The sequence below is a fragment of the Channa argus genome, chromosome 2 (assembly GCF_033026475.1).
Source record: "Channa argus isolate prfri chromosome 2, Channa argus male v1.0, whole genome shotgun sequence".
Classification (NCBI taxonomy): domain Eukaryota; kingdom Metazoa; phylum Chordata; class Actinopteri; order Anabantiformes; family Channidae; genus Channa; species Channa argus.
Window position 1 is genome coordinate 29942014 of NC_090198.1, and position 24539 is coordinate 29966552.

The 24539-nt window shown below is 42.4% G+C and overlaps 1 protein-coding gene across 4 annotated transcripts in view; it reads right to left on the reverse strand.

Moving 5' to 3' along the window:
• LOC137107037 (SH3 and multiple ankyrin repeat domains protein 2-like) overlaps positions 1-24539 on the reverse strand; it is a 170982-nt gene that overhangs the window by 65897 nt on the left and 80546 nt on the right. For all 4 annotated transcript variants that reach the window (XR_010912068.1, XM_067491247.1, XM_067491244.1 and 1 more), the window contains 2 exons: positions 22432-22509; positions 14261-14327 (listed from right to left, as the gene is read on the reverse strand). Coding sequence is in view for 3 of the 4 variants with exons in the window: in XM_067491247.1 (XP_067347348.1) it covers positions 14261-14327; positions 22432-22509 (145 nt within the window). In the remaining variant the exon portion in view is untranslated. The remainder of the gene's footprint in view (positions 1-14260; positions 14328-22431; positions 22510-24539) is intronic.

The window sequence follows — 24539 nt, forward strand, 5'->3', positions numbered from 1 at the left end:
CCACAATCCTCAGCAGCTCTCCTCGCAATTACTACAAGCGAGGGAGAGCAGAACAGGGCCTGCAGCCATTCCAGTAAGCAGCTCCTTATTATGAGGTGATTAATACAGGGGTACGTGGCCTGTTAGCTGTGCTGCAGTTTCCTCCTCTATGCTTCCTGTCAGCAAGAACATCTGAGTGGAGATTCACCAAGTCATTAACGCTTTTCCCAAACTAATAACTCAGATCTCCTTCCCTCTGTGTCTGCAGCAGACGTGTCGATGAAGAGAAGAGGTGCGAAAACCTAATGAGCTGGCGCGTTTAGGAACTACCGGCCTATCTGCGTGCATCTCTCAAGTGTGTGTGTGGCCTCCGAGCCCGCGACGCCGGTTTTAACTTTGGCTAAACACGCACAAACGTATGCATCGACTTGCTCTGTCTTTCTCTGAATCACACAGATTAATTACCAAGTAAAATGGGGTGGGGAGTCAAAACAATCAGAGCCATTTATGTAAGAGCTGGAAAAGCAATCAGTGGAATCTATATAATTAAATGTTCCTGAAACACAGAATGCATGTCAGAGGGCAGTGCACAGCCGAGCTAAATGATGGTGCTGACATTATGCTAATAGAAGGAGCTGTTTGTCTCTCAGCAGTCCACTTTGGACCAGTTGGTGTGTGCTGATCAGTCACCTGCAAATACTTTTGTTCAAACCAACTCACAAGTGAGGTCAGTGGGGGACTCGGGTTGTCTGACGGGCATTGGAGAAAGAATATCAAGGGCACCTGAAGCATCATCTTTGCTTGCTCTGATGGGGCACTTTGAAAAAAAAAAAAAAAAGCCGTTCATTAAAAATACATTTGAATTTGTAATTTCTTTATTTTTAATGTAGCTGTTCTATATTTCTTCTCGTTAAATACAGGGTAAAGTCTGGAGGAGAGAGAACTTCTTCAGTCACATTAACTTCACCTGAGAACCGGGACACGTGAAACACACGTGATCGTGTTTACGGCTGTAAATAACAACGGTGCGGAAAGTAATCGACGTGTAAATGGGAGGCAGCGGATGAGTCAAAAGGCAAATGATCTGAATCATTAAAACGCCACAGACGTATGATTTTCATCTCCTGACTGTCAACAACAAATGGCGCAGACTGGAACAGACTCTTTCCAGACGAGTCACTGCGTCCAGTCGTGATTAACGCCAGCGCAGCGTTTGTAGCATGTTGCCACCGTTTAATGATGGAAGTCACAGTGGCACCAAATGTCTCCGGTAAGAACTGTTTAAATATCCTTTGCCTTTTCATCAAATTAAGCCAGCGTTTAATCAAACACAGCGCCCAAGACAAGTAAAGTCTGGTGGTTTGTTTTAACCCATCAACCGCTCCCACACATCACACCCTCATTTGATTCAATTCCCCTTCATATTTCAGCTCTTATTGAACATTGAAAATATTTTTGTTCTGCAAAAATCATCTAACTTTAAGAAGGTGTTTCCGGAGGCAACAGAAACAACTGATTTTATTATTTGAGGACTTATAATAATTAAAATGAGCCAATGTTGCACAGTCAGAAAGAACGTTTCTTTTTATTTAATGGAGCTTTTCAGTTGAAGTGAGTTACATGAGTTTTCACCTTGTCGACTTACTGTGGCTCTAAACGGGCTGATGTTAATACCACAGTGCAGCTGCCAAAATCCCCAAGTGAACATGAGAGGCCATTTAAAGCCTGAAGCACTAACCGGGATTCTTCACACTGTCCTATTTTCATACCAGTCCGAGGCAGGAGATGGGAAACTGCCTACTCCCCATTTCTTCTGTCATGTCTGCTCGTTTTCTTGTTCTCGCGTCTTTTGGATGCGAATAAACGTGTGATCTTCATGCCCGGAGGCAAACGTTTTACTTTCAGTATCATAAACACAAATTCGTCCTCTTTTAACCAGCCCTCACCTGAACTTCCTGCAAGCGGCCAATATTATTTTAAAAAATCCGACAATGCAAAGCAAATTCCCTGCGCTTATGACAGATGGGTAAATTACAGTTATGTGACACAACACTGTCAGTGGTGACGCAACATGGTGATGATTCATACGTTCCCGGAACCTCAATTTACTGCTCACTAAAGTGTATTTATAGTTTATATAGTTTTCTAGGGAAATTCACCATCACAGACTTCAGTTTGTCACAACTGACAATCGTCACACGCTGCGACACACTGAACACTCTGATTGTCACCTTCAGGTTTTTGTGACTCAGGGCGACACCTTCCAGTCTCTCTCCTGCAGCTTTTTAATCAGAGTCAAGCAGTGCAGAGCAGGAGAGATCAGGAGTGAAACTTCTTGTGTGACACTGTCAACATCGCAGGTACAACTTATTCAAATCATCATTCAAGCACACGTCTCGAGTTTACAGTGTTAAAGCCTAAGCACGTTTAGGCTTTTAGGACCAAAGGCTTCATGCATTTTGGTCCTCGAGTCTTCACGGACATCATCCATGTCTCGTTTGCCTTTCAGATCTTGGGACCAACTTGCAACGTTTTCACGCAGAAGTCGTCTTACTCGTGGTAAATCCGCAGAGTTTCATGAAGTCATGGAATCCAGCCCTGTTAATCCAAATTTAAACACCCCCAGAATAGGACTAATGATAAAGACATCGGGAGTAGAAATGTGCTCGAAGGGCTGTCAGCACGTTCTTTCCCCACACCGTCCAGCTTTCTGGCCCTTCTCCGCGCTGCGGGCTGCACAGCGCGCGGTGCAGCTCCGCGCGCTTCATTGACAAAACGGCAGCGGAGGAATCAAAGCGTCAAGCCACCAACATGGTTTCACACACAGGCAGATGGACGGACTGTTGGGTCCTGTCTGTGGGTGTTCTGTCCACCGCGGGCTCTGGGACCTAAGAAACTATTCCAGCGTCGCTCTGCCTCCTTTTCTCTTTGGTCCCGACAAAGAGAAAGTCGGAGATAATTCTCGTCACCTACATCGGCTCCGACCCACCTACGTTCTAACAGCCGCGGTACAAGTCCTGAAACCATGTGAAACACTTTCTAAACACTTTCACAATAAATGAAGAAGCAGTTGGAGAAGGACTCCTCGCTCACCTCAGGCTGTAGAGGGACAGTTTAAACTCCAAGCGGCCGATTTAAAAAGTGCCTAAAGCAGCTTCTTACCTTCCTTTTTTAAGGCATTGATGATCGACTTCATTTTCCCTCCTTCGCTACTCCGACTTCACGGTTCGTGCAGGTCACAGGACGTTTCCCCTTTCAGCACCATGGACAGCGACTCCGCGCAGAGCAGCGGCCGCGCGCAGCGCACACGATCCCGCTCACACCTTCCACTACCAGCGCGCCCCCCCCCCCCCCGCCCTCCCCAAACACATGAAATCCCTAACCCCGCCCCACACACACACCTCCTCATGTGGTCTCCGATCAGGGAGAGGCTGCATAGCGGCACCGGAGTAATCAGGTGGTATTAATGTTGTGGCTGATCAGAATATGTACAAGTGGGAGAAACACGGTGGTATCAAACGTGGGACTTTCCTCGTTTCTGGATGGACCACACAGAGGCAGCGCATCCAAAAACGGTTTCGCACACAGCAGCACTGGAAGGTTTGGACGCAATCTCCTATAGAACTGAACCGGTGAAGTCGCATCCAACTTGTGACTGGTGCTGTATCTGCAGTCACTCTGTGGTCCCACGAGTCTCCAGGGGCAACAGTAAAAATACACATTTGACAAATGGCAGGAAATGCAGAAGTTTCCATGCAACACACTCAGGTCAGTAAAGAGTTTGATCAAAAAAAACAAAAACTGAATTTAAGCTCTTTGCACTCACCAGATCTCCATGGAACTTACAGTAAAACCTAATGTCACTGACAACAAGCATCTTTGATTTTCTTTACAAACACGATTTCATTTAAGGTCTGAATCTGTGTTGACCTGCGATAAGATGCAACTTGATGTAATTTGAAGGACTCACTCATACTCCATCAGTACCACAATATACAAGTACTATGTTACAAGTACAATGCAGAAGCAGCTCAAAAGATACTTGATGCATAATATTTCATTTATTCAGTGAATATGATATTATTTTGTCATTTTATTTTAAAACCAAATGTTTAATGACCCCATGTTTTAAATCTAAACCACTTTATGTTCTGCCTTTGTTCGATTCATCGATTCCTTATCACACACTGTTTACTTTGGAAAGCAGACATAGCTCCAAACTGTACTCCTCCTTTTCCATTAACTCAGAAAGTCCACCTCATCACAAACTCAAACCTTAATTATAGAGAAAGTAAATCGAGATCGAAACATCTGCACGAATGAAGGAAAATGTACAATCAGCAACTGTCATGACACAGTGCAGAGTATTGACGGCAGAGAGTGGAACTGTGGAAATATCTAAGAGGAGGTGAGTTTCCTGAAAAAGCCACACATTTGGCCTTTATTTTTGTTTTTGGGCTGACCGTCCTCTCACACTCTGAACTGGCGTCACCTCATCTTCAGATTAACAGCAGGACTGCTCCCCTTTCAGCAGAACTAGCTTTTATTTTTAGCTTCGGGACGTTTCACAGTGTCGACTCTGAGAGATCCACTCACAGTGGAAGAAGACGTTGGCCTGACTTTGCCTTTACAATTACAGGAATTCAGATTGTACAACCTGCAAAACGCCGCTGTTTTCGGTTTAGTCTGCACATCCCACAGTGTTCAGGTGGAACATGAACTCAACTGTATGTTTAAACAGCCTCAGCACAAAAATAGCCTTTTCCCTCCAACATTTAAAAAGTAGTTTTATCACATGTTAGTGCATTAACGCTTCCTTCAAGGTTGCAAAAACAGCATCAGTGTCACCTAATGAGGTTTCACATCCTTCACCTGAACAAGACTGGGAAACATTAAGGTCACTGAGAATGTAAAGAGCTAATCTCAAGCCGTTTCTTGTCAGATGGACTTATGACTGGGCTTATGTGAAACACCACTAAGGTGCGTTTTAAAATGACATCACACATGTCATAGATTAATAAAGGCCGCTATGAACGAGCCCAAAGTGGGACCTGAATCTCCATCAGGCCCCAGTTTAACGTGGAGGTTGGTTAACACCAACCACCAAGTAGATTTTTTGTTATATTTTTTGAGGCTTAGCCACTACTGTATTTATTCTCCAGCTCACTCTCAGGATTTGATGTCAGCCAGTTGGGAGCAGGGGATGAAGGGGGGGGGGGGCAATAAAAAAAGATTTTGACGTAACGATGGACTGGTGAGCCGCTTCTTCAGGAAACAAATCCTTGGTGTTGCTAAGCAACTCCGAGAGGGACGGCCCCATACATTATTAAAACTACATTTACACACAAGTGTGCATACCTGCCTGTTATGTGATGTAACGTGGGTCCGTGTGAATCTCTGTGTACTTGTTACTGCTTTGTTTGGAGCCATGTGGGTACAGGCTGTTTAACGAAGGCTTCTTAAAGCTCCTGCTCTCCGTTTCCCCGCTCTCTCTCTTTCTCGTACGACTTCCAAACGTGGTGACACACTGACACAAACTCACGCACACACTGTCCCCTCTATACAACATGACAGATGGCTGAATGCAAAGCATATGTTGTCATAAACTATGCAATAATGCAACGATCAGAGCAGATTCATCGTTGCACAGTTCATGTACATTCCCATGCTGTACCCAGCCATCCATCCCTCCCATCCTAATTGAAATATGAAATATGGGACAAATCCATGTACATGCTTTGTGGAATCATATGTATTTTCCCACAGGTTGTTTCTTTTTTGTTTCTTTCAGTTGTGTATTACCCAGATGATTACTGAAAATAAAGATAAACTACATAACCAAAATCCAGAAAATGGTCATTAGCACGCTGCTATGTTGGCCTCCACTTATCTGGGAGGCCTTTAAACCTGGAGGCTGAGTCTTCATTTCATCTCAAAGGTCCGGTTTTAAACAGAAAACAGACAAATGTGTCAAGTAAACACAGCTGTAGGTTCGTCTCTGAGCCGTTTGTTAACCAAGTGCAAGTGAACACATGCATGGTATAAAATGCAAGTCTCCTACACACCCGCATCTCTGTTTTCACAAGTGAAAAGAGAGAAGCGTTGTGTCAGCAGCACATGTCTAAAATGTCACTTTGATGCTGTTTAAATTCATTATCTGTCACATCAATTTACTCAAGTATTTTTTAAATTTTATTTGTCTTTTGGATTTTTAGCACCCGTGTGTAATGTAATCTCAGTATAATTCCAGCTGTTCTGTGAAGCCCTCAGAGCTTTTTTAGAGAACATCAGTGAACAAACAGCATCATGAAGTCCAGGGAACACACCAGACAGGTCAGGGATAAAGCTATGAAGAAGAACCTAAGCCGGGTTGTGAAAGTATATCCCAAGCTTCGAACATCTCACGGAGCACTGTACAATCGATCATCTGAAAATGGAAAGAGTTTGGCACAACTGCAAACCTACCAAGACGTGACCATCCACCTATACCGACAGGCCGGACAAGGAGAGTATCATTCAGAGAAGCAGCCAAGAGGCCCATGGTCACTCTGGAGGAGCTCAGAGATCCACAGCTCAGGTGGGAGAATCTGTCCACAGGACAACTATTAGTCGTGCACTGCACAAATCTGGCCTTTATAGCAGAGTGGAAAGAAGAAAGACATTGTTGGAAGAAAGACATAAGAAGTCCCCACAAGCCATGTGAGGGACACAGCAAACATGTGGAAGAAGGTTCTCTGGTCAGATGAAACCAAAATTGAACTTTCTGGCCTAAATGCAAAACGCTATGTGTGGCAGAAACCTAAGACTGCACCCTGAACACACCATCCCCACCGTGAAACATGGTGGTGGCAGCATCATGATGTAGAGATGCTTTTCTTCAGCAGGGACGGGGAAGCTGGTCAGAGTTGATGGGAAGATGGATGGAGCCAAATACATGACAAGCTTAGAAGAAACCTGTTAGAGTCTGCAAAAGACTTGAGACTGGGAGGAAGTTCACCTTCCAGCAGGATAATGACCCTAAACATACAGCCAGAGCTTCAATGAAATGGTTTAGATCAAAGCATATTGATGTGTTAGAACGACCCAGTCAAAGTCCAGACCTGAATCCAACTGAGAATCTGTGGGAAAACTTGAAAATAGCTGTTTACAGACGCTCTCCATCCAAGCTTGAGCTATTTTACAAAGAACAATGAGCAAAAGTTTCCCTCTTTAGATGTGCAAATGCAGGTAGAGACAAACCCCAAAGACTGCAATCAGGTTTCTTATGCAACTTATAACAGCGACTGATGTCTCTCGTTTGTACAGTCCAGTGTTTTGTCTGCCACTTCTACTCCTTCATGTTTGCTGTGGCTGCTAGTTGTCGCCAAAATTACCACACATATCCATGAATCTACTTCTGCTGGTAGGTAGGAGGTGACCTACAGAACCAAAACTTTGGGTCAAAAAATAACCGATACCCAACCACAGATCAGTGCAATAATCACCAAACGCTGACTGACTGTGATATGATGCCATGGAAATACCAGTATTAGAAACAAGTCACGTTGACAAGTGAAATATTTGACGGCAGTGGGGATGAAAATGGAAGCGTAATCTCTAGACATTTGAAATAAAATCTACTTAAATTAGACAAAACATTAGCCTTTATACTGTGGGCTGTATTTAGATACAGTTAATATTCAGGTCAGCAGGTCACGTCATATACTGTCAAAGGACAAACAATCTTGTTTAATTATGCAAAAATGGAAACTTGAAGAGTAAAGATTGGACTCCTGACTGTCTCCTTTTATGGGCTTTGGTTTACCTGAGATCTTTTTAACCTCCATCTTGCTGTGTGGGTATAAAAATAAACCCTGATGCATAAACATCGAGTCCCTTCTGCCCGGCTTGACTTTTCACCGGCTGACAGCTACATGTCTGTTTTTCCTGCAGCCGCGACCCTGCTGCGTGTCAGCCAGCTCTGGATTTTTTGCTGGAAGGATTTTTTTTTTCAGTCATTTTCTGGGGCTCAGGTTGCAGTTTACAACAGACTCGAACTGTAAGAAAAAAATGTATATGCAAACGGAAAGCGAAAATCCTGCAGTGCAGTTGGGGACAGATGAGTGAAAGTGGTTGAGGTGTGTGTGAATGTGTGTGTAGTACGAAATTGTGGTGAATACACACTCCCTGCTGGATTATCACACTCTGGCAGCGGGTGGTCTAATACACCCATCTGTCAATCATTCTTACACAAGCTTAGTGCTGCATTGAGAGCAGAAATACAGCAGATATCTCCCACAGACTTCCCCACCATACACTCATTCATTATACCAACTTCCTACATGCCGTTTGTTGTGTGTGTGTGTGTAGTTTTTGTCTCATTTAAGAGTGACAGTCAATTCTAAAGAGAGTAAATAACTTATTGTCAGAGGACATTTTGGCATTAAGACCGATGTTTTGTGGCTGTGCTGAACACCAGGCTCATGCTTAGCTGCAGAGGTTGTACATTGTCACCTAAATGTGGACGCGTGAATGTGAATTAATAAAAAAGACAAGGACGTTAAAAAGAAGAGTGTCGATGTGGAAATGTTTTACTTATATGTTGGAGGGTTTGCTCAGTTATTAAACTGTTAAACAAAACTATGGCTGCACCTCACAACTATCGTACAATTATCGATAATTTTCTATAGATTATTTTCCCTTTGGGCCATTTTTCATTTTTTATTACCTTACTAAAATAAAAATGTGAATTAATCCATCATTCATATTCAAATATTGTATTCAAGCATCTTGTCTTTAAACTACACTGCATTCACCAAAGACAAAAACCTTATGAGACCTCATCTCATAAGTATGAACAAGGAATTTCATATTCAGTAAGTCTAAGCAAATGGAGCATTAAGAACTAATTAGTTTATTCTAAACCGTGATCCCATTGTTTCAAATAGTGACAAATACTATAACTTTTTACACATCTCGGTCTCCGGATCTTGAGAAAATATTTAACGACTAATTAATTAATTATTTAATTTATATGTTTACTTGTGAGAAGAGAAACAGGAAGTGTTGTGTTGTCAAATACAGAAAGTTGCACTGTGGGTTTAAACTTGGCCTTGTTTTTAGACTATGTGTTTACATTTTGGAAAATAACTAATAACTATGGTGAGTTACCCATCAACATTTTCGCTTTGTACAATCAGAAAACTTGTATCAATGAAGGTCATTTAAAAACGTGATGATTCACAGGCAAGTTCTGAAGTGTAGCCTTCAAATCTCTGCCTCAGAAGAACCTGCATTATATGCAGCAAATTAAATGCTTTACAGTCTATTTGTTGACATTTTGAAAAGCTAGGTTCACCAAATTATCTATGGACATTTCTGTTTTATTAAAGAATTTTGAAATAATTGAAAACGTTCTTTGATCTTTGAACTACTGTGAAACTGAAGATCTCCTAAAAACCGGATTAAGGCAGGTTCTGATACATTCTCATGTTTATGAGACCCAGGTCTCAGAATTCTAAGATACATAACTCTTAAATACAAGATCTGTTTCCCATAATTATGAGATAAGGCCTCTAATATTTTTCTTCGGTGAATGCAACGCGCTGCCATATTAAATAAAGAAAAATGACAAAGCATTAACTGCAGTGAGTTGAGTTTTGTTTTGCTCTCATCACTAAACAGTGTCACATGTTACATAAATCAACGTTTTTATGGAATGTTAAAGTGTCGCCACACTCCTACATAAAACCCTAAAGATATGAAACTAAAAAAAAAAATTCTCTCAAGATGAATAAACAACATTCTTCCAAAGACATTGCCTCATTTGGCATTTTGGCACTTGCCCCACTTTACAGTACAGTATAACATAGTAATTACTGCATTAATGACTAGTCAGCCCAACAGCTGATACTCTGTTAGTATTTAGTACTGTATGTTTAGTTAAATTCATCTTTACCTTTGCCTGAATCACTCAAAGGTGCAGTAAAGGAGTAAGGGTCAGAAAATTCAGGATTTAATGAACAACTAAGCAACTATCCAGCATGTTTTTCACTTACGGTTCACACATTAGCCACTTGTTGCTCAGTAATTACTCCCATTTTTTGTGAGGCCACAGTGTCCTGGAAGTGTCCTGGAAGTGTCCTCTAAGGAAGAGCAAGCATCAGCTTTGTCCTCTACATTTCACACCTGTGTGCGTCATCGTTTGAGGTGACTTTCCTGATGAACACACATTATTTTATCATCGGATTAGTTCATAAATACTGTATTAAGCAGCACTCGCCTGCAGTATCTCTGACTCCATATTAACACATTTCCACGCTCGTCCCTTTGAATATCTGGCTGTTAACTACAGTATATAGGTCACACACACAGACTTGCACACGTTAGCTGCATGAAGCACATCAAGCTGAATGAGTAAATGGTTGTTAGTGTCCTTTGAGACGTCGTCCTTTCTCCTCCACCAGTCACAGTGTGTCCTCCTTTACAGCTTCATCTGTCTTTGTACTTGGAATTATGGCAACACCGAATGTCCCACTGATATGATAATTCACTGCATTCAAGCACTTGAAAGTGAAGTTCGATTAGTCACGTCTGGCCAACAATAAAACTCAGAGCCCATAGATGAAGTAACTGGCTGATTAAAGGCTTCCACATCGCCCTACACCTGAGCCCCCATAACCCCCAAATGAAGATACTAATCATGTGCAACACCGGCAGAACTGGACTGGACTCTTTCTCCCTTTTAACTTATTGCCAAATAACCTGAAGTTATCACTGCAAACGAACGTCTTTCTGTGCCGTCCGGTCACATGTGACAGACAGATCCTTGCACCTTCTGTTTGAATAAATCCGTGTGCAGTAAACACACTGTTTATGGTCACAGCCGCAAACATCTGCAACTATCACCTTCAGTACATAACACACGTACAATATTTCTCCTGTCATTATTGGTTTTCCTAATGCCAGTGCACATGACCATCATCAAATATTATGGAGGAATCCTTTAATACATGAAGTGGGATTCATGTGGGACTCTTTCTGCTTACAGGTAATACACAGGGCTGGAATTACAGCTCCAGGGTTTTAAATCATTTCAATTATTTTACCATTTTAATCAATTAAAAAAAAAATTCTTGTCCTGGCCAAGACAGACAAAAACCCAAAACAACATAAACTGCATACGCAAAAGCTTTTTCCCTAATTTGGTTTGAACTGTAGACACAGGCTCTATGAAAAGAGCGCATTGTTTTTTTTTCCATTTTGATATATACACACACAAATATGCTGGTAACGTACTAAAAATGGCTTTATGAAGGTAGCAATGGTAAAACCTCCGAGAGGTCAGAGAGGGCCAACCGAGCCGAGAGCACAGCAAACAGCGTGCACTGATGAATGAGCGCTTTACAGTTTGCTGCATGGCAGAGACCGTCCAGACAATGCAGCGGAGACCAGCCTCTTCTTCAGAGCTCTCACAATATGTGGTCAAAAGCAGATGTACTGGACAAAGTGTCCAAACTGCAGGAACTTTATCAGAAACGAAATGTGTTATTTAGGCGCATGATGTGCAGTGATTGAATGAAAGTGCGTCATACATGTAGTTTTCTAATAAAGTCTGATTAAGTGTGGATTGTAATGCGTTGTAAAGCCTGGAAGGTTTGAGACGAGCAAGTGACAGATTTAAAAAGAAATTCAAATAAGCAAAACATCAAAATGATGCCATGGGGATATTAATGAAACGTCCCTTAAAGACTTCTCCCTTCCAACTCTTAGACACAATAATCAAACCTGCATTGAGCCTTTTGAGATTAGAAAAAACAAAAACTAATCTCTGTAAAAGAAGAGACTTTAACAGACTTCATCTCTGCTGAATGGGCACTAATACAGTAACATACGAAACCCAACTTTCTGACCCCAACTTTTCTGATTCTGTTGCATTGTGGGTAAAGTAGGCACCAGTTTTAGACAAAGAAGAAGATTGTTAAGAATAAAGATGTTATCTCTGGCTGATCTTTGCTTTAAGTTAAATCCGTGGAGTCTTTATCAGTTTTAGCTGCTTCATATTCAAGCAAAACTACACTTAGTCAAATCACAACACAGCAAATCAAACACAAGCTGTGTCTCAATTCCGGGCAGAACGACTTGGCCTTCGCAGACCACACACAACTCAGGCCTCCTTTGGTCATCAGCACAAGAATCTTGGGATTGGTTGCGGTGTAAAGGATCCACCTGCTGGAGGATCTGGTGCTCAGGTAAAGAAGGCTGCTCTGACACAGTGCAGCTCCTGAAATGATATAAAGCTAAGAGTGAAGCAGCCATTTAACCTCTTGGCCATTTCCATTTTGCCTAGTCAGCAGCTGAGCCTTGAATGTCAAGTGAAATATAAAAACAATGACATAAGAAAATAGCAGATTAGTGGGACCTCAACAGTTACATCATCTAAACAGAGTAGCAACTATTAAAGCAACAGGGATTATGGTGTTCAGAACTCACACACACACACACACACACACACAAAGACACACGATACAAGTCACCATCTGCAGTCTGTGATGAACATTCACAAGCACTAAAGCTGCATGTAGCCAGCAAGAGGCTCAACACGACACAAGCTTTCCCAGTCAAGAAGGAGGGGGGTGGGGTGGGGAGGGCTCCTCCATGGGTGTGTGTTAGTTTAAGATGGGGCAGCGAGTCAGCAGCTTGGGCACAGACTCGATGGGAGGGCTTGGGACCACCCACCTTTACGACAGGCTGAACCCACGGTGGCCAATCAAGAAGTGGAGCCCAGAGCGGACCGACGAAAAGGTCCGGACACGGGGGGGACGACCGACTACCTGAGCACCTTCCGCACAAAGCTCATGGCTGCAGCTGAGCCCTTGTGTTTGCAGTTTGAAACCATTTACCGGGTTGGTGCCGTAAGAGGCCACCTGCTGGGAGGAGGGGGGGGACATCTACAGTACAAGACAGGGGAACTATTGCAGGATTACATCTTTAGATTAGATTAGATTTCTCTGTCTCTCTTCATTCATTTCCCCTTTAACCTCATCATCCTCTGTCCCCCTTTATATATTTATTTCTTTGTTTATCTTTTTCTCATTTTCTCCCTTCAAACCAAAATCTGTCTGCGCCCCACAGACAGGCCTGTGTTGGAGTAATGCTGCGTGTCCACTTCGTGTGACTGGACACATTTTCTTTTTTCATTTATTGCATAAACCATCAACACAAATGGCCCCAGTGGACACGGCTGCAGATGATGATGAGACTGAGACTGTCACTCCATCAGTTGTTAAGCAGCCGAGTCTGTTTCCATCACTACTCTGCCTCTCTACAACTTATTAAGTGGCAATTAAGCAACCAACGTTAAAAATAGCATTAAAAAAAAAAAAATAAAACATGGAATTTATTCAAAAGTTGCTTTTTTCATTTTTGTATGTTCGTGAGAAATATTTCTCATCTTCTCACCTCCCTCTCGTTCCCTCGCACACACAGATGCCGAGTGAAAGAAGTCCACAGCACAGTAAATACACCATCTTGCAATATAATGTCACAAATAGGCTGCAAAGGTGGGAATCGCACTGTATTAAAGACTCCACCCGCATCACTTCTCACTCAGTCTCAGTAATGCACACGTTGTTGGAAAGCACAAAGTCAGACGTTTGGCTTATTTTGATAGAAAACGGCTCCACAGCTGCAGGTATTTATCACTTCAGGTTTATTGTTTAAATAACTTAACCTGGTTAGTTTGACCTTTGTAAAAACAGATCGGTTTCCAGACTACGTTTTAGTAAAGTCAGCCAGTCCGGGTAAAAAGTACCGGTCGTTTTATTTTAGGTACGCTGGGGGGTTGTCACACACATCTAACATCAACAATGTGGTTCCTGACAAGTTGGCTTTATTCCAAACCGTTAATCTTATCTGAAAAACATGTAAAAGCCTGATCTGTATAAAATACAATCACAGTCAATGAAAGAATCTTTGAAGTCATCAAGTGATGTATTCAAACCGTTCCACATGCAAACCCAGGATCAATACCTCCAGACACTGACCAATCAGCTTCCAGCACATAAAAGCACTCACTGGTGGAGGCATTGATCATTTCTCCCGGCCTCCTGGTGTAAACACAAATTTCCATCCTTGTGGCAATGCTCACATAATCCCACAGAGGGGATTATACCGAGGGGTCATGAGGGGGATCAAACCATGCGAGGATCTGAAATGGATCCTGAGGGGGATTCAGGGGCCTGGGAGGCCTGCTAACAATAACGAAAGAGAGGAAAAGCAAACGTGCTGCTGTGTTGCTCACCTATGTCCGTCTCTTTGTGGTTCTTGATGAGTTCAGCGAGCTCAAAGTTCCCAGCGATGATGGCAACCTGTAGAGAAAAAGAGACGGGGAGGAAACTTTAGCTTAAACATAGAAGGACTTTAAATGACTCATTCGTTCACCACTCTGACACTTAAATTCTATCACCCTACCAGCTCTGCACAGATTTACTGCAGAAACATATTAATTTATTGTTTTCGTCTTTGTCAACACGTTCAGATTGAATCTCATTTTTTTCTTTTTCAACTATTTTCACTTTACTTTTAACTTTATTACTCAGTTGAACTGGAAAAGCTGGTGACTGGTCCCACACTGTTCACATATGTGCTTTTCCTACAGATATGTGCAAGAACCCTGAACTTCAGTAGAGCAACCATTCAGTCCCTGGATTTTGAAATAACTGCATCAGATTACAGATTAGCACCCGATCTCTGGCCCTCAAACATCAGGAATCTTTTAATACACAAAACCCTTGAACTCTTTTAAAGTTAGTCATTTTAGATCAGAGCCATGTGTTGCTGCATCTGTCCACCAGGGGGCAGTAAAGAGGTTTGGTCTGGAGCTGCCTGGACAGGTTGTTGCACACTGTCACTGACCCACATCATGATGCTGCTTACAATTACTTCTGCAGGTGCAGATCTTTGGGGGGGGGTTACAGTGCACCTTATGGCAGCAACACCAGGGTAAAAATAGGTTCATTCCTCACTGATACACACACACACACACACACACACACACCTCGTGGGAAACCCAGCAGCATTATATAAGCATGCCTGCTCTGACTGCTGGAGAACAGATATTCAGGAAGAAAGGAGGGAGAAGGAAAAAAGAAAGATGGAGAGCAAGTGTATTATTAAAGCGGAGTTTGGCTCGCGTAGTGATGCTCTGCCCCCTCCCTCCACAGTTGACCTTTTCTTCTTATAAATAAAAATACAGCAGCTCTGAGAAAACGTACTCGGGAGTCGCTAATGGAGATGTTTTCCACCAGCTCAGATCCTCTTGAATTTTTTTAAGGGCTGTGCATTAATACACAATATGCTTCAGATTTTCCTGAGTCAATAAATGCAATTGTGCAATGTTTGCTGTGCAGGAGATGGAGGAGGGGGATGCACGGCATGTGGCAGTGTGCGACAAACCCATGACAGCCTGATCCCAGAGCAGCTGTAGTGCTCAGGTTCAAGTAGCAGATGAGGATGAAGTTGCAGAGAAGTCGTCGGACCTGAAAACTGATCAATGCCGCAGTAACTGCAAGTGGTGACAGTCTGACTTAGAGGCCACTCAACAATCAGTCCTTTCCATCCATTCAACATCTCATCTATTTTTATATATCTATTCATCTAACTATGCAGGTTTCTACACATCCATCCATCATCCATATTTCTATGTATTCATATATCCATCCATCCATTTATTTATTTATCTATCTACTGTATCCATCCATCCATCTTTCTATCTGTCAATTCATCTACCCATCAATACTTCTATCTATTCATATATCTATCCATCCATCTTTTTATCCACCTATTCATCTTTCTAACCATCTATTTGCCAAGATCTCAGAATTTTCATATCTCAGACATTTCATAAAACAAAGACAAACCAATCAGAAATATTAGAAGTCAGATGACTTGGTAGATTGTAAGAAGTCACCTGCTCATCCAGATCAGTTGAACCACTTCATTTTGGGGCAGATCTTAATATGCAAAGGCAGTAATTATCCATACATATGGAAAGTTTACCAAGTACATAAGCGATGCGAGTCTGGAGAACGTGTGGGACGTCTGAGTAATAATCTAAGTTTTCTGTGCCAAATAAGTTTGACTCATTTAAACCTGCCTGATGCTTGATGGCTCCAGCTCCCCCTGCCTCATGTATTAATAACCATTCAAAGTAATAACAGATGAGCCTGAACACAAAAAGCCATTGCAAGCTTTCCTACATCCACACAGTCGTTCAACAAGACTCACACTCCACTAACTGTGACATGAACTCCGCCTCCAGAGTTACCGTTGGGTTTTGCAATGCAGCACATCCCCAGTTGTAGTTGTAGTTGTATGAACAGACCCACATTCATAGTGTGAGTACAGATCTGTATGAGGCCAAATGGAGAGATTTAACTGACAGGGTTAAAAAAAAAAAAAAAAAAAAAAAAAAAGATCCAGTTTGCTGCAGCACCCGAACAGTTTGGCCTGTTTTGGAGACTGTCCTCCTGCAAAACACGACTTCAGACAGAGGACTGAGGACGGAGAAACTGCTAGTGCTGTTGTCGCAGCCAGTTCCATGATGCACATCATGTGACACGTGACATGGGTGACACCTGTCAATGTAATAAGGCCTAAATAAGCAGTGCAGCCTACAAATGGGATGATGTGCTACATGTTGCTTTGTTACAATACAACATTAAGACGACGACTACTTGAACAACAGATGCATGCACATGGTTCCAGTTAACATCAGATCATCATCTCTGCACTGAAAGCAGCCTGAAGTCCCTCATTGGAGGATTTGATGTGACTGATAATGGAAACCGTTTCCCTAAATCAACATCTAAACATTATAAAAGCAGCTGTATTTTCCCATCGAGGTCCGTGGACAGGAGCCAACCACCGTGTTGTTGGAATGAAGGAAGCATTTCGGCAGCCGTTCACGCTCGTCACCCTCTTTGTTAAATCATTAGTTTCTCATTGCTGCTTTGCACTGATTTTACATCGGCCCAGTTGTTCTTTTACTTTAAATAATATGGCTTGAGGAAAACAGGGTTAAGGAAGCTGCACAGGAACAGGTTAAAATGAGCAGCATAAGGCTGCTAGTTAAAAGTTTCATCCTAGGTGATGAGATATGATGACAAACCAGTTAACTAATGAGCAACGCACTCACAATTTATCCCTCATTATCATTCCACCACCCACCATCACCACCACTACTGCCATCACCACCATCACCACCCCCACATCAATTCTTTTCCTGCTCTCCCCTGGTTGTCATGGAGACACACGGTTGTGTATAGCACAACTATGTAAATGGGTGGAGGGGGGTTGGGGGGGGGGGGGGGGGGGGGGGCTGAGAAGGAGGTGGAGCGACGTCGCGAGGACGCAGAAAAATCAGTCAAGAATCAGTTCAGGACAAGGAGGAGAAAAGACTCCACGGTCCCTGTGAAGGCGAGCTTTTAATTGAAAAACTAAGCGCAGGTGTTCAGGTGCAGACTTTACAAGATGGTCAGTGCCGACAGACTGTGGAGTCAAAGAGTTGTTGTATCATCACTTCCTCATTCTTTCCAGGTGCTTTCACTTGAACCACAAACTGACCTTTTATTACAGTGGATCCACTATGGACAGAAACAGTTTTTAAACTTAAGGCAACTTCCACTGTCCCTCAAAGCTCTTATGTGCAAAAACATCTTCATTTGGTCATTTTGCACATGGACTATTTTGTTCATGTTCCTTTGCAACCCTGGCTAAAGTAGTTTTAGACATATGATGATGGTAAGTTAGCTCAGGCAATGATTAGGATTCACCCTTTACAGAAAACAAACTGAAAACTGAAAACTTGCTCTACCTCCATTGCTTTGCCATATGGTACCATCTCAGTAAATGTTTGGAGAAAAAAACTGTCTCCAAATCTAAAACTCACAGCTGCAGGATTGTGTCACTGTACTTTAATAATAAACAGCACCTTGATTTCACTGTGGTTGTATCTTAGACTAAATGGCTTAAGATCTTTAAACAGAACCTGAGATGAAACAAAGGTGACGTCAGCTGATACAATAGCAACTAGTCGTGCAGGTATTGAAAGGATCTGAGGAAGATCAAACATTAGTAAGTCTTTAGTTTGAGTTGACTATAATAACCTTGGAGCAAATATCCACAGATGCTTTGGCAACACTGGCCTGATGAGGAGCATATAAAACTCTTTGACATGACTTTAATGTACTGCACAACCTGACAGGGAGGCAGTGGCTGTAATTTGCTGCACGTGGCTCCAAACAATAAGAGAGAAAATAGGCAGAACGAACAATCGCAGAATGTGCCAAGGGTAAAGGAACAAGGGAATGTGTGGGGGCAAACAGAGCAGGGTATAAAGGGGTGGTGGTAGTGGTGGTGTGGGGTTATAATAAGGAGTGGAGAGAGGAATTAGATTAGAAGAATGACATGGGAGAACACCGAGATGAAAGTAGAGAGAAAAGTAGTGAAGAGGATGGAAGAGCGCAGGGTCAGATTGGAGCGATGCAAACGTCGTGTGAGGAGACAAAAAGAGCAAAGACGAGTTAGAGGACGTGTGCAGTTGTTTAATAAAGAAATTACATTTTTTATCTCTTTGAAAGTTCTCTATCCAGAGAATGGGACACACCGAGAGGATGCTGGGAGTTTTTGGTGCTATGCTCAGATTCTTTTGAGTACGGAACAATGATTATCAGGCTAAACTACTGCTCGCACACACACACACACACTGAACTGACACATGATATTATGGAATGGCAGGGCCACACACCCACACACTGTCCTAATTAAGTGCACACACAGTAGCACAACATCATTGCGCCTCATTCAGCTGCAGCAATCACTGCTTATTAACATTTGCACTTTCCAATTGTTAATTTGGCTCCTAATGATGGTGTTTTCAAGCATTTCCCTCCGTTGAGTTGACGAGCGTGCACAGGACGCACTCACTGTGGAGATGGCTGCACTAATGCATGCGGGCAGAAAGAGAGCAACACATACCATCCATCCATCCATCCCTAAATTCAATAATCTAATGATCTACTACAAACACCTGCTCCCATCTGCATCCCAACCTTATAAGACAGCAGAATACTCTGCATGTCCATATACTGTACAGTAATTAAAACCTAATTTAATTTAGAACAACATGATCAACATCTCTGCTGCTTTAGAGGCTACAATGGACGAATTCCCTGCATCACAGCTTAACAATGTCCAAAAACAATACAACCAATGCTCAATCCACAGGCCAATATTATGTGGACACCACTGCCCTTTTAGTCCACATCGTTTTCTATCTCTGTCCTATGTCAAGGACATCGTACCATCTTAGTGCCACAGCATATTTTAAAGAATAATGTTCATCGCATATGCACTGCAGCTCCATCTAGAAATGTTTTTCCCACTTTGGTGTGGGTCCTGACCCCAACTCCATCCAACAGCTTTGGCATAAACTGATGAAGGCAGACTGTGAGCGAGGTCTTTTCACCAACAACTGCTGTGACTGAATGGGAGCAAATCCCTACAGCCAAGGTCCAACACTTGGTAAAAAGACTGGACGCTGGAGAGAAGCCACTGAAATGTTTGAGTATTACAAACTGTGTTGTACATTTTGCTACACTTTCTGCTTCAGTAAGTCATTTCCTACATTTCCCACAATGCCGGCCACTCAGAAAACAGCCCTAAACTTGTTGGATTCAGCGCTTGGCTTCATGTGTAGGTGGAGAGTGCAACTGTGATAAAGATAGTAAGAGCAAGAGCGAGTTTTTCCACTCGAAAACAAGTGAGAGTCCACAGAATGTCTAGTGGCTGCTTGTTGTTCTGCTGTTGAGGCTTCTGTCAGCAGAGGAACTGCTGTTTGTGTCTCTTCAACAACAGATTTCTGCCTGTATGTTTGGTGAAAGCTGGTACAAAATGTTGGCTGAAGACAGCAACTCTAGCTCTTTAATTCTGAGGGATGGACACTGGAAGCCAATGTTTCCTGTTGCGGTTTTAAAAAGTATTGAGCTTCTGTGCAGGACATTTTGTTTTTATCCTAAAAAAACAGCTTCATCAGGGGCTGTTGATGACCCTGTGCGATCATGTACACACTCATATTGCTATGCTTTCATGGTATCAGTGTTACTGGGCTCTTGAAATACAACATTTGTTGTCCAAAGTAATAAATGTAAGTAAGATATGATTAAAAAAAAGAAAACGCACACTAAGGTTTAAACGTCCGACCAGTGAGCATCAATCTGATTGTTCTTTATCTGTTTGCGATCTTGAAACATACAGTTGGGTAACGTCTAAATGAAAGCCTCACAGTACAATGTCTCTTTTAGACGTGTTGTCAGGAGCTGTTCAGTGATCCCTCTCAGATATTCCCCAACTCTCTGAACTCTAGAGAGGGAATCGAGGAAGCACAGTCACGTTGTTCCACAATCTCCCACAAGTGTGGGGTTACGTGCATATTTAAATGAGTTCCGGTCATGTTTTAAAGTATCCAGTCTATCATACAGTTCTTGAGAACTCTGAACGTACCACAGGGATAATGTTTGCACATAGACTCCAGGTTACCAGGTCAGTATTCATGGTCTAAGCTCAAGTAATGCGAAATATAAGTTATGGTATACCAATTATCAGACCCAAAGGCCAAATGCAGCAGAACGACAGAACCAGAAACCAAACTGAGTTCATCCTCTGCTGTTAGGCAGAGTGAGGCCGAACTCAGCCAATGAGTCCGACTGACATTATCACGCAATCATTCAGTGGTGTGTTGTCAGCCCATCCATTTGGCTTAGTAGGTCCATACTCCACCTACCAACGAGCACAAATTTGGTGCTACATTGAGTATTAGAAAGCTACACTAACTGTCGGCTTAAAACAGGAAGCAAACATGTGTCTCTTATTTCAAAGTGGCATTTTTACACCCACCTATCCACCCCCAGAGTCCCTACACACACTTTGTCACTTTAAAACCCATCACCAGCTGCTACTCACCCCCCTGTTGTATATTTTCTATGAATATTAGAGGTCTCCAAATTACAATAAGTTTTGATGATAATCAACCTAGTGGCTCATTGGTGGGCCGTCGGTGGCCCATAACTACTGACCACTGAATGGCCTGATAACAGTCAAATCAGCTGGGCCACATGTCAAAGTGTCCTTGGAAAAGACATGTTCAGCTGTTCATCAACACTTAAGTTATTTTTTACTATTATATTTTACACACCCTCTTGCATCATTTTAACCAATGGTTTTTTAAAAACAGTCGCAAAAATTATTAATTTGCAGCCTGAGCATCACAACCAAACAAACAGAAACATAAAGAAGCAGGTTTCTGATCTGACAACACAAATACGTCCTGATAGGACTCAAAAGAGTGATACCATTGTGTTATGCATCTGTAACACACAACGACAAAATCACGCCTACATCGTGCTATTTAAATATTTTCTTGCACTTACAGTCTTAAGACACTGCTCTCAGATGGAGGTGAAGTATCACACCGAAGCTGCAGGTTAACACCATCCACGAAGTGGAAAAGCTAAATCTAGGCCACAGCTGCAAAACCCTGTACCACAGTTCAACGCTCAAACTCTGACTAACGTGCTGACGTGATCTCCGCCTGGCCCCGCTCGGTGCCTTTATCAAGCGCTCCTGCTAATGAAGCGATCCACTGGAGTGGCTGTGGAGAACAGTGGAGGACCCCGTGGGACTGCCTTTCATAAACACCCGCCTGGACCAGGCTTTTTTATAACTCGGGCAGAGATTATGAGTCAAATATTGCAGCTTTGCAGCTCTGGTGGGGTTTTGCCGCTGCACGGAAATGCGGCTGGAGCATAGATCACAAACACAAACATGCAAATGCTCAAACAGAATTATGCATCACTTTTTAAACCCACAACATGTTTGAAAAAAAAATATCCCTTTGCTTTAGCTTAAAAAAGTGAAGCTGGTGTCAGGTGAAAAGCAGTTAATTGCACAATTACACGTCGTCCCTGCTTCAATTAAACTCTTTCAGAACGAGTGGGATGAACACAGCTACAGCTGTTTTTCCACTGTTCCTCAAAGTTGTGCAGCTTTGCTCTGTGTTGTGTAAAGACATACGCTCAAGGACAAGAAGCTAAAAGACTGAACAGACGCTGCCGAGGTTTGATGCTCGCTTTCGGTTCCTCTCCAAACACTGTTTGACTGAAACAAATCTAAAATTGGCCAGAAAGACACTTGCAATGCCTTATTTCGACTGACCTCGACTATTTTGCACTGTTGCCATGGTAACAAATGAGGCAAAGAAAATGTGCTGCTATTAAAAAGGTTTTCCCTCGGCTGAAAGCTGAAATCGATCTACTATAATCGCTTACATGCAAATGGTATTCAAGACGAGTGCTTTTCCTTTTTTTGGTTTTGTTTTGTTTTGTCTTTTCTTTTTTTTTTTTTTTTTTACTCTACCTGAAATGGACTCTGGCTGTTGTAGTTCTTCACTTCTTTGTCGGCTCCACGCACAAGCAGCACTCTGGCACAATTATCCTGCAGAAGGAAGAGAGACATTATCAAAATACACAAGTGGCAGAACACCAACAAAAAAAACAACACAAACATCCTTTAATTCTCCTACTTTGGAGACAATCAGCTGAATTTTCCAAAAGCAAAACAAGTGAGTAGAGCAGGAACTGGCGGAATATGTGGCCAACAGAACAACTAGTACCTGTATCAGGAATGGAGCTTCACTCGCTGTTAAGTGTGTATCTATTCCTCCACTCAAAGAGAAAGAGTGAGATCGAGGGAGAGACGAAGAGAGAGAGAGAGAAGAACAAAGAGATGGAGAGTGCTGAGGGGTTTGAATCTACTGCACAAATCGCCCACAAAGTGCTCAACCACGCATGTACCGTGCACACACACATGAATATAAATACTTTTTTTAGATCCACAATAAGCCATTGAGAGTTGGAAAATGCAGAGAGTCTCGCACAGATACTGATACACAACGCTAATCTGTGTTGTCGGCATCACAAATAAATGAAATTTGACATTTAGTATCTTATTTGAAGAGATGCAGGAGTGTGGGATTTTTACTCGAGGATGTTTCCATCTGGAGTGTAGCAAATCCTACAACATGATTTGTTTTTGTTTTTTTCCTCTGCATATTTTACGTTTAAGCACGAATGGAAATGTGTGACATATTTCAGAGCTGTGGAGAAATAATTCGAAGGGGAGAGCAAAAGGATGAAACGTAACAAAAAGGCAAAAATGACCACGATGCCGAGGACGACTCAGAGCGTAGCAGCTCGAAGGCCGTGAAAACTTCAGCTTTAAATGGCTTTTTCTTGTGCACTTCATGTTTTGTTAGTGGCTGTAGATGACTGAGAAGTGCATGTGCAGATGAGCACTGCCACATATTCTCTTCAGAAGTTTTTTAATATGCAACATCCTGCACTGGAATGTGTTCAGAGTGCTGTGCCGAGGAGGAGTCAGAACACACCGTTAGTGCTGCCTTCAGTACGTCAGAGGTGACACTTATTTTATGACTGCAAACCTTTGGCTTCCTCCTGCACTTCCTGCCACTGAGCTCTGCTGTTGACCAAACCGGCTAAAGATTTGCTCCTGGGCCTAAACTTTACCATTTACACAATGTTAGTTTCCACCACCCACGTGGCTCCTTGTGAATTTAATTTTTTTAGCTTCTGTCTTTATTTGAGTTTGGGACATCGTTGCGTCTCTGCTCACCACCGAAATCAATGATACAAAATGTGCCTAATGTGTAGACTGTGGGGTTGGTCAAAAATATTGGATGAGGCGTTTAGAATTGTGTGTATTAATCCTTAATGTTTGTGCCTCAGAATCCATTAATGAAATTGTGAATTGCAAAGACGTCACCAGATGCTGAGTTTTTCCTCCCTGCTGGTTCCTGCTGAGCGCAGCTCAGATGGATTCAGGTCATTCACTTATTGACTTGACCATCGGAGAAGCTTCCACAGTAACTTCAGGTCATTGATTTAGGTTTAATCTTTGGTGTGTCGTTCCATGCACACACTGTTTCCTTCTCCCAACTTCTCTCTTCCCTGTTTTTTCGACAAGTTGATGGGATGTTGTTCCAGCACAGAGACTTGACAGCAGTTTACATCTTGACTTAAACTCTCCATATCTATCCTGATGAAGTCTTGTCTTGATTGATGACCTCCTGAAAACAAATTCTTTAGCCAGTCACTATGTCTCCGGGGCCTTTTGGTAAACTTGAGCTTTCCCATGTGTAGTGTCTTTTTAAAAATGTACAACGTCATTGATTTCATACACTATTTTTTCTTATTAACTGAAAGCTGACAGTTTACACTATTTTACATGAGCACATCTTGATTGCTTCCTTTTAAATCCAGTGTGGAGCCACAACGATAAAAACTGTGCCACTGTCTAAATACTTCTGAACCTGCCATCTTCTTCCTCTGTGCCACGCAGCTCGACTGGTGTCCAGGAACTATTAAAAACACACCAAGGACACATTGCTTCATCACCACAAACACACACTGTAATTTATTCTGACTCAGTCCCACATTCACGGGCCT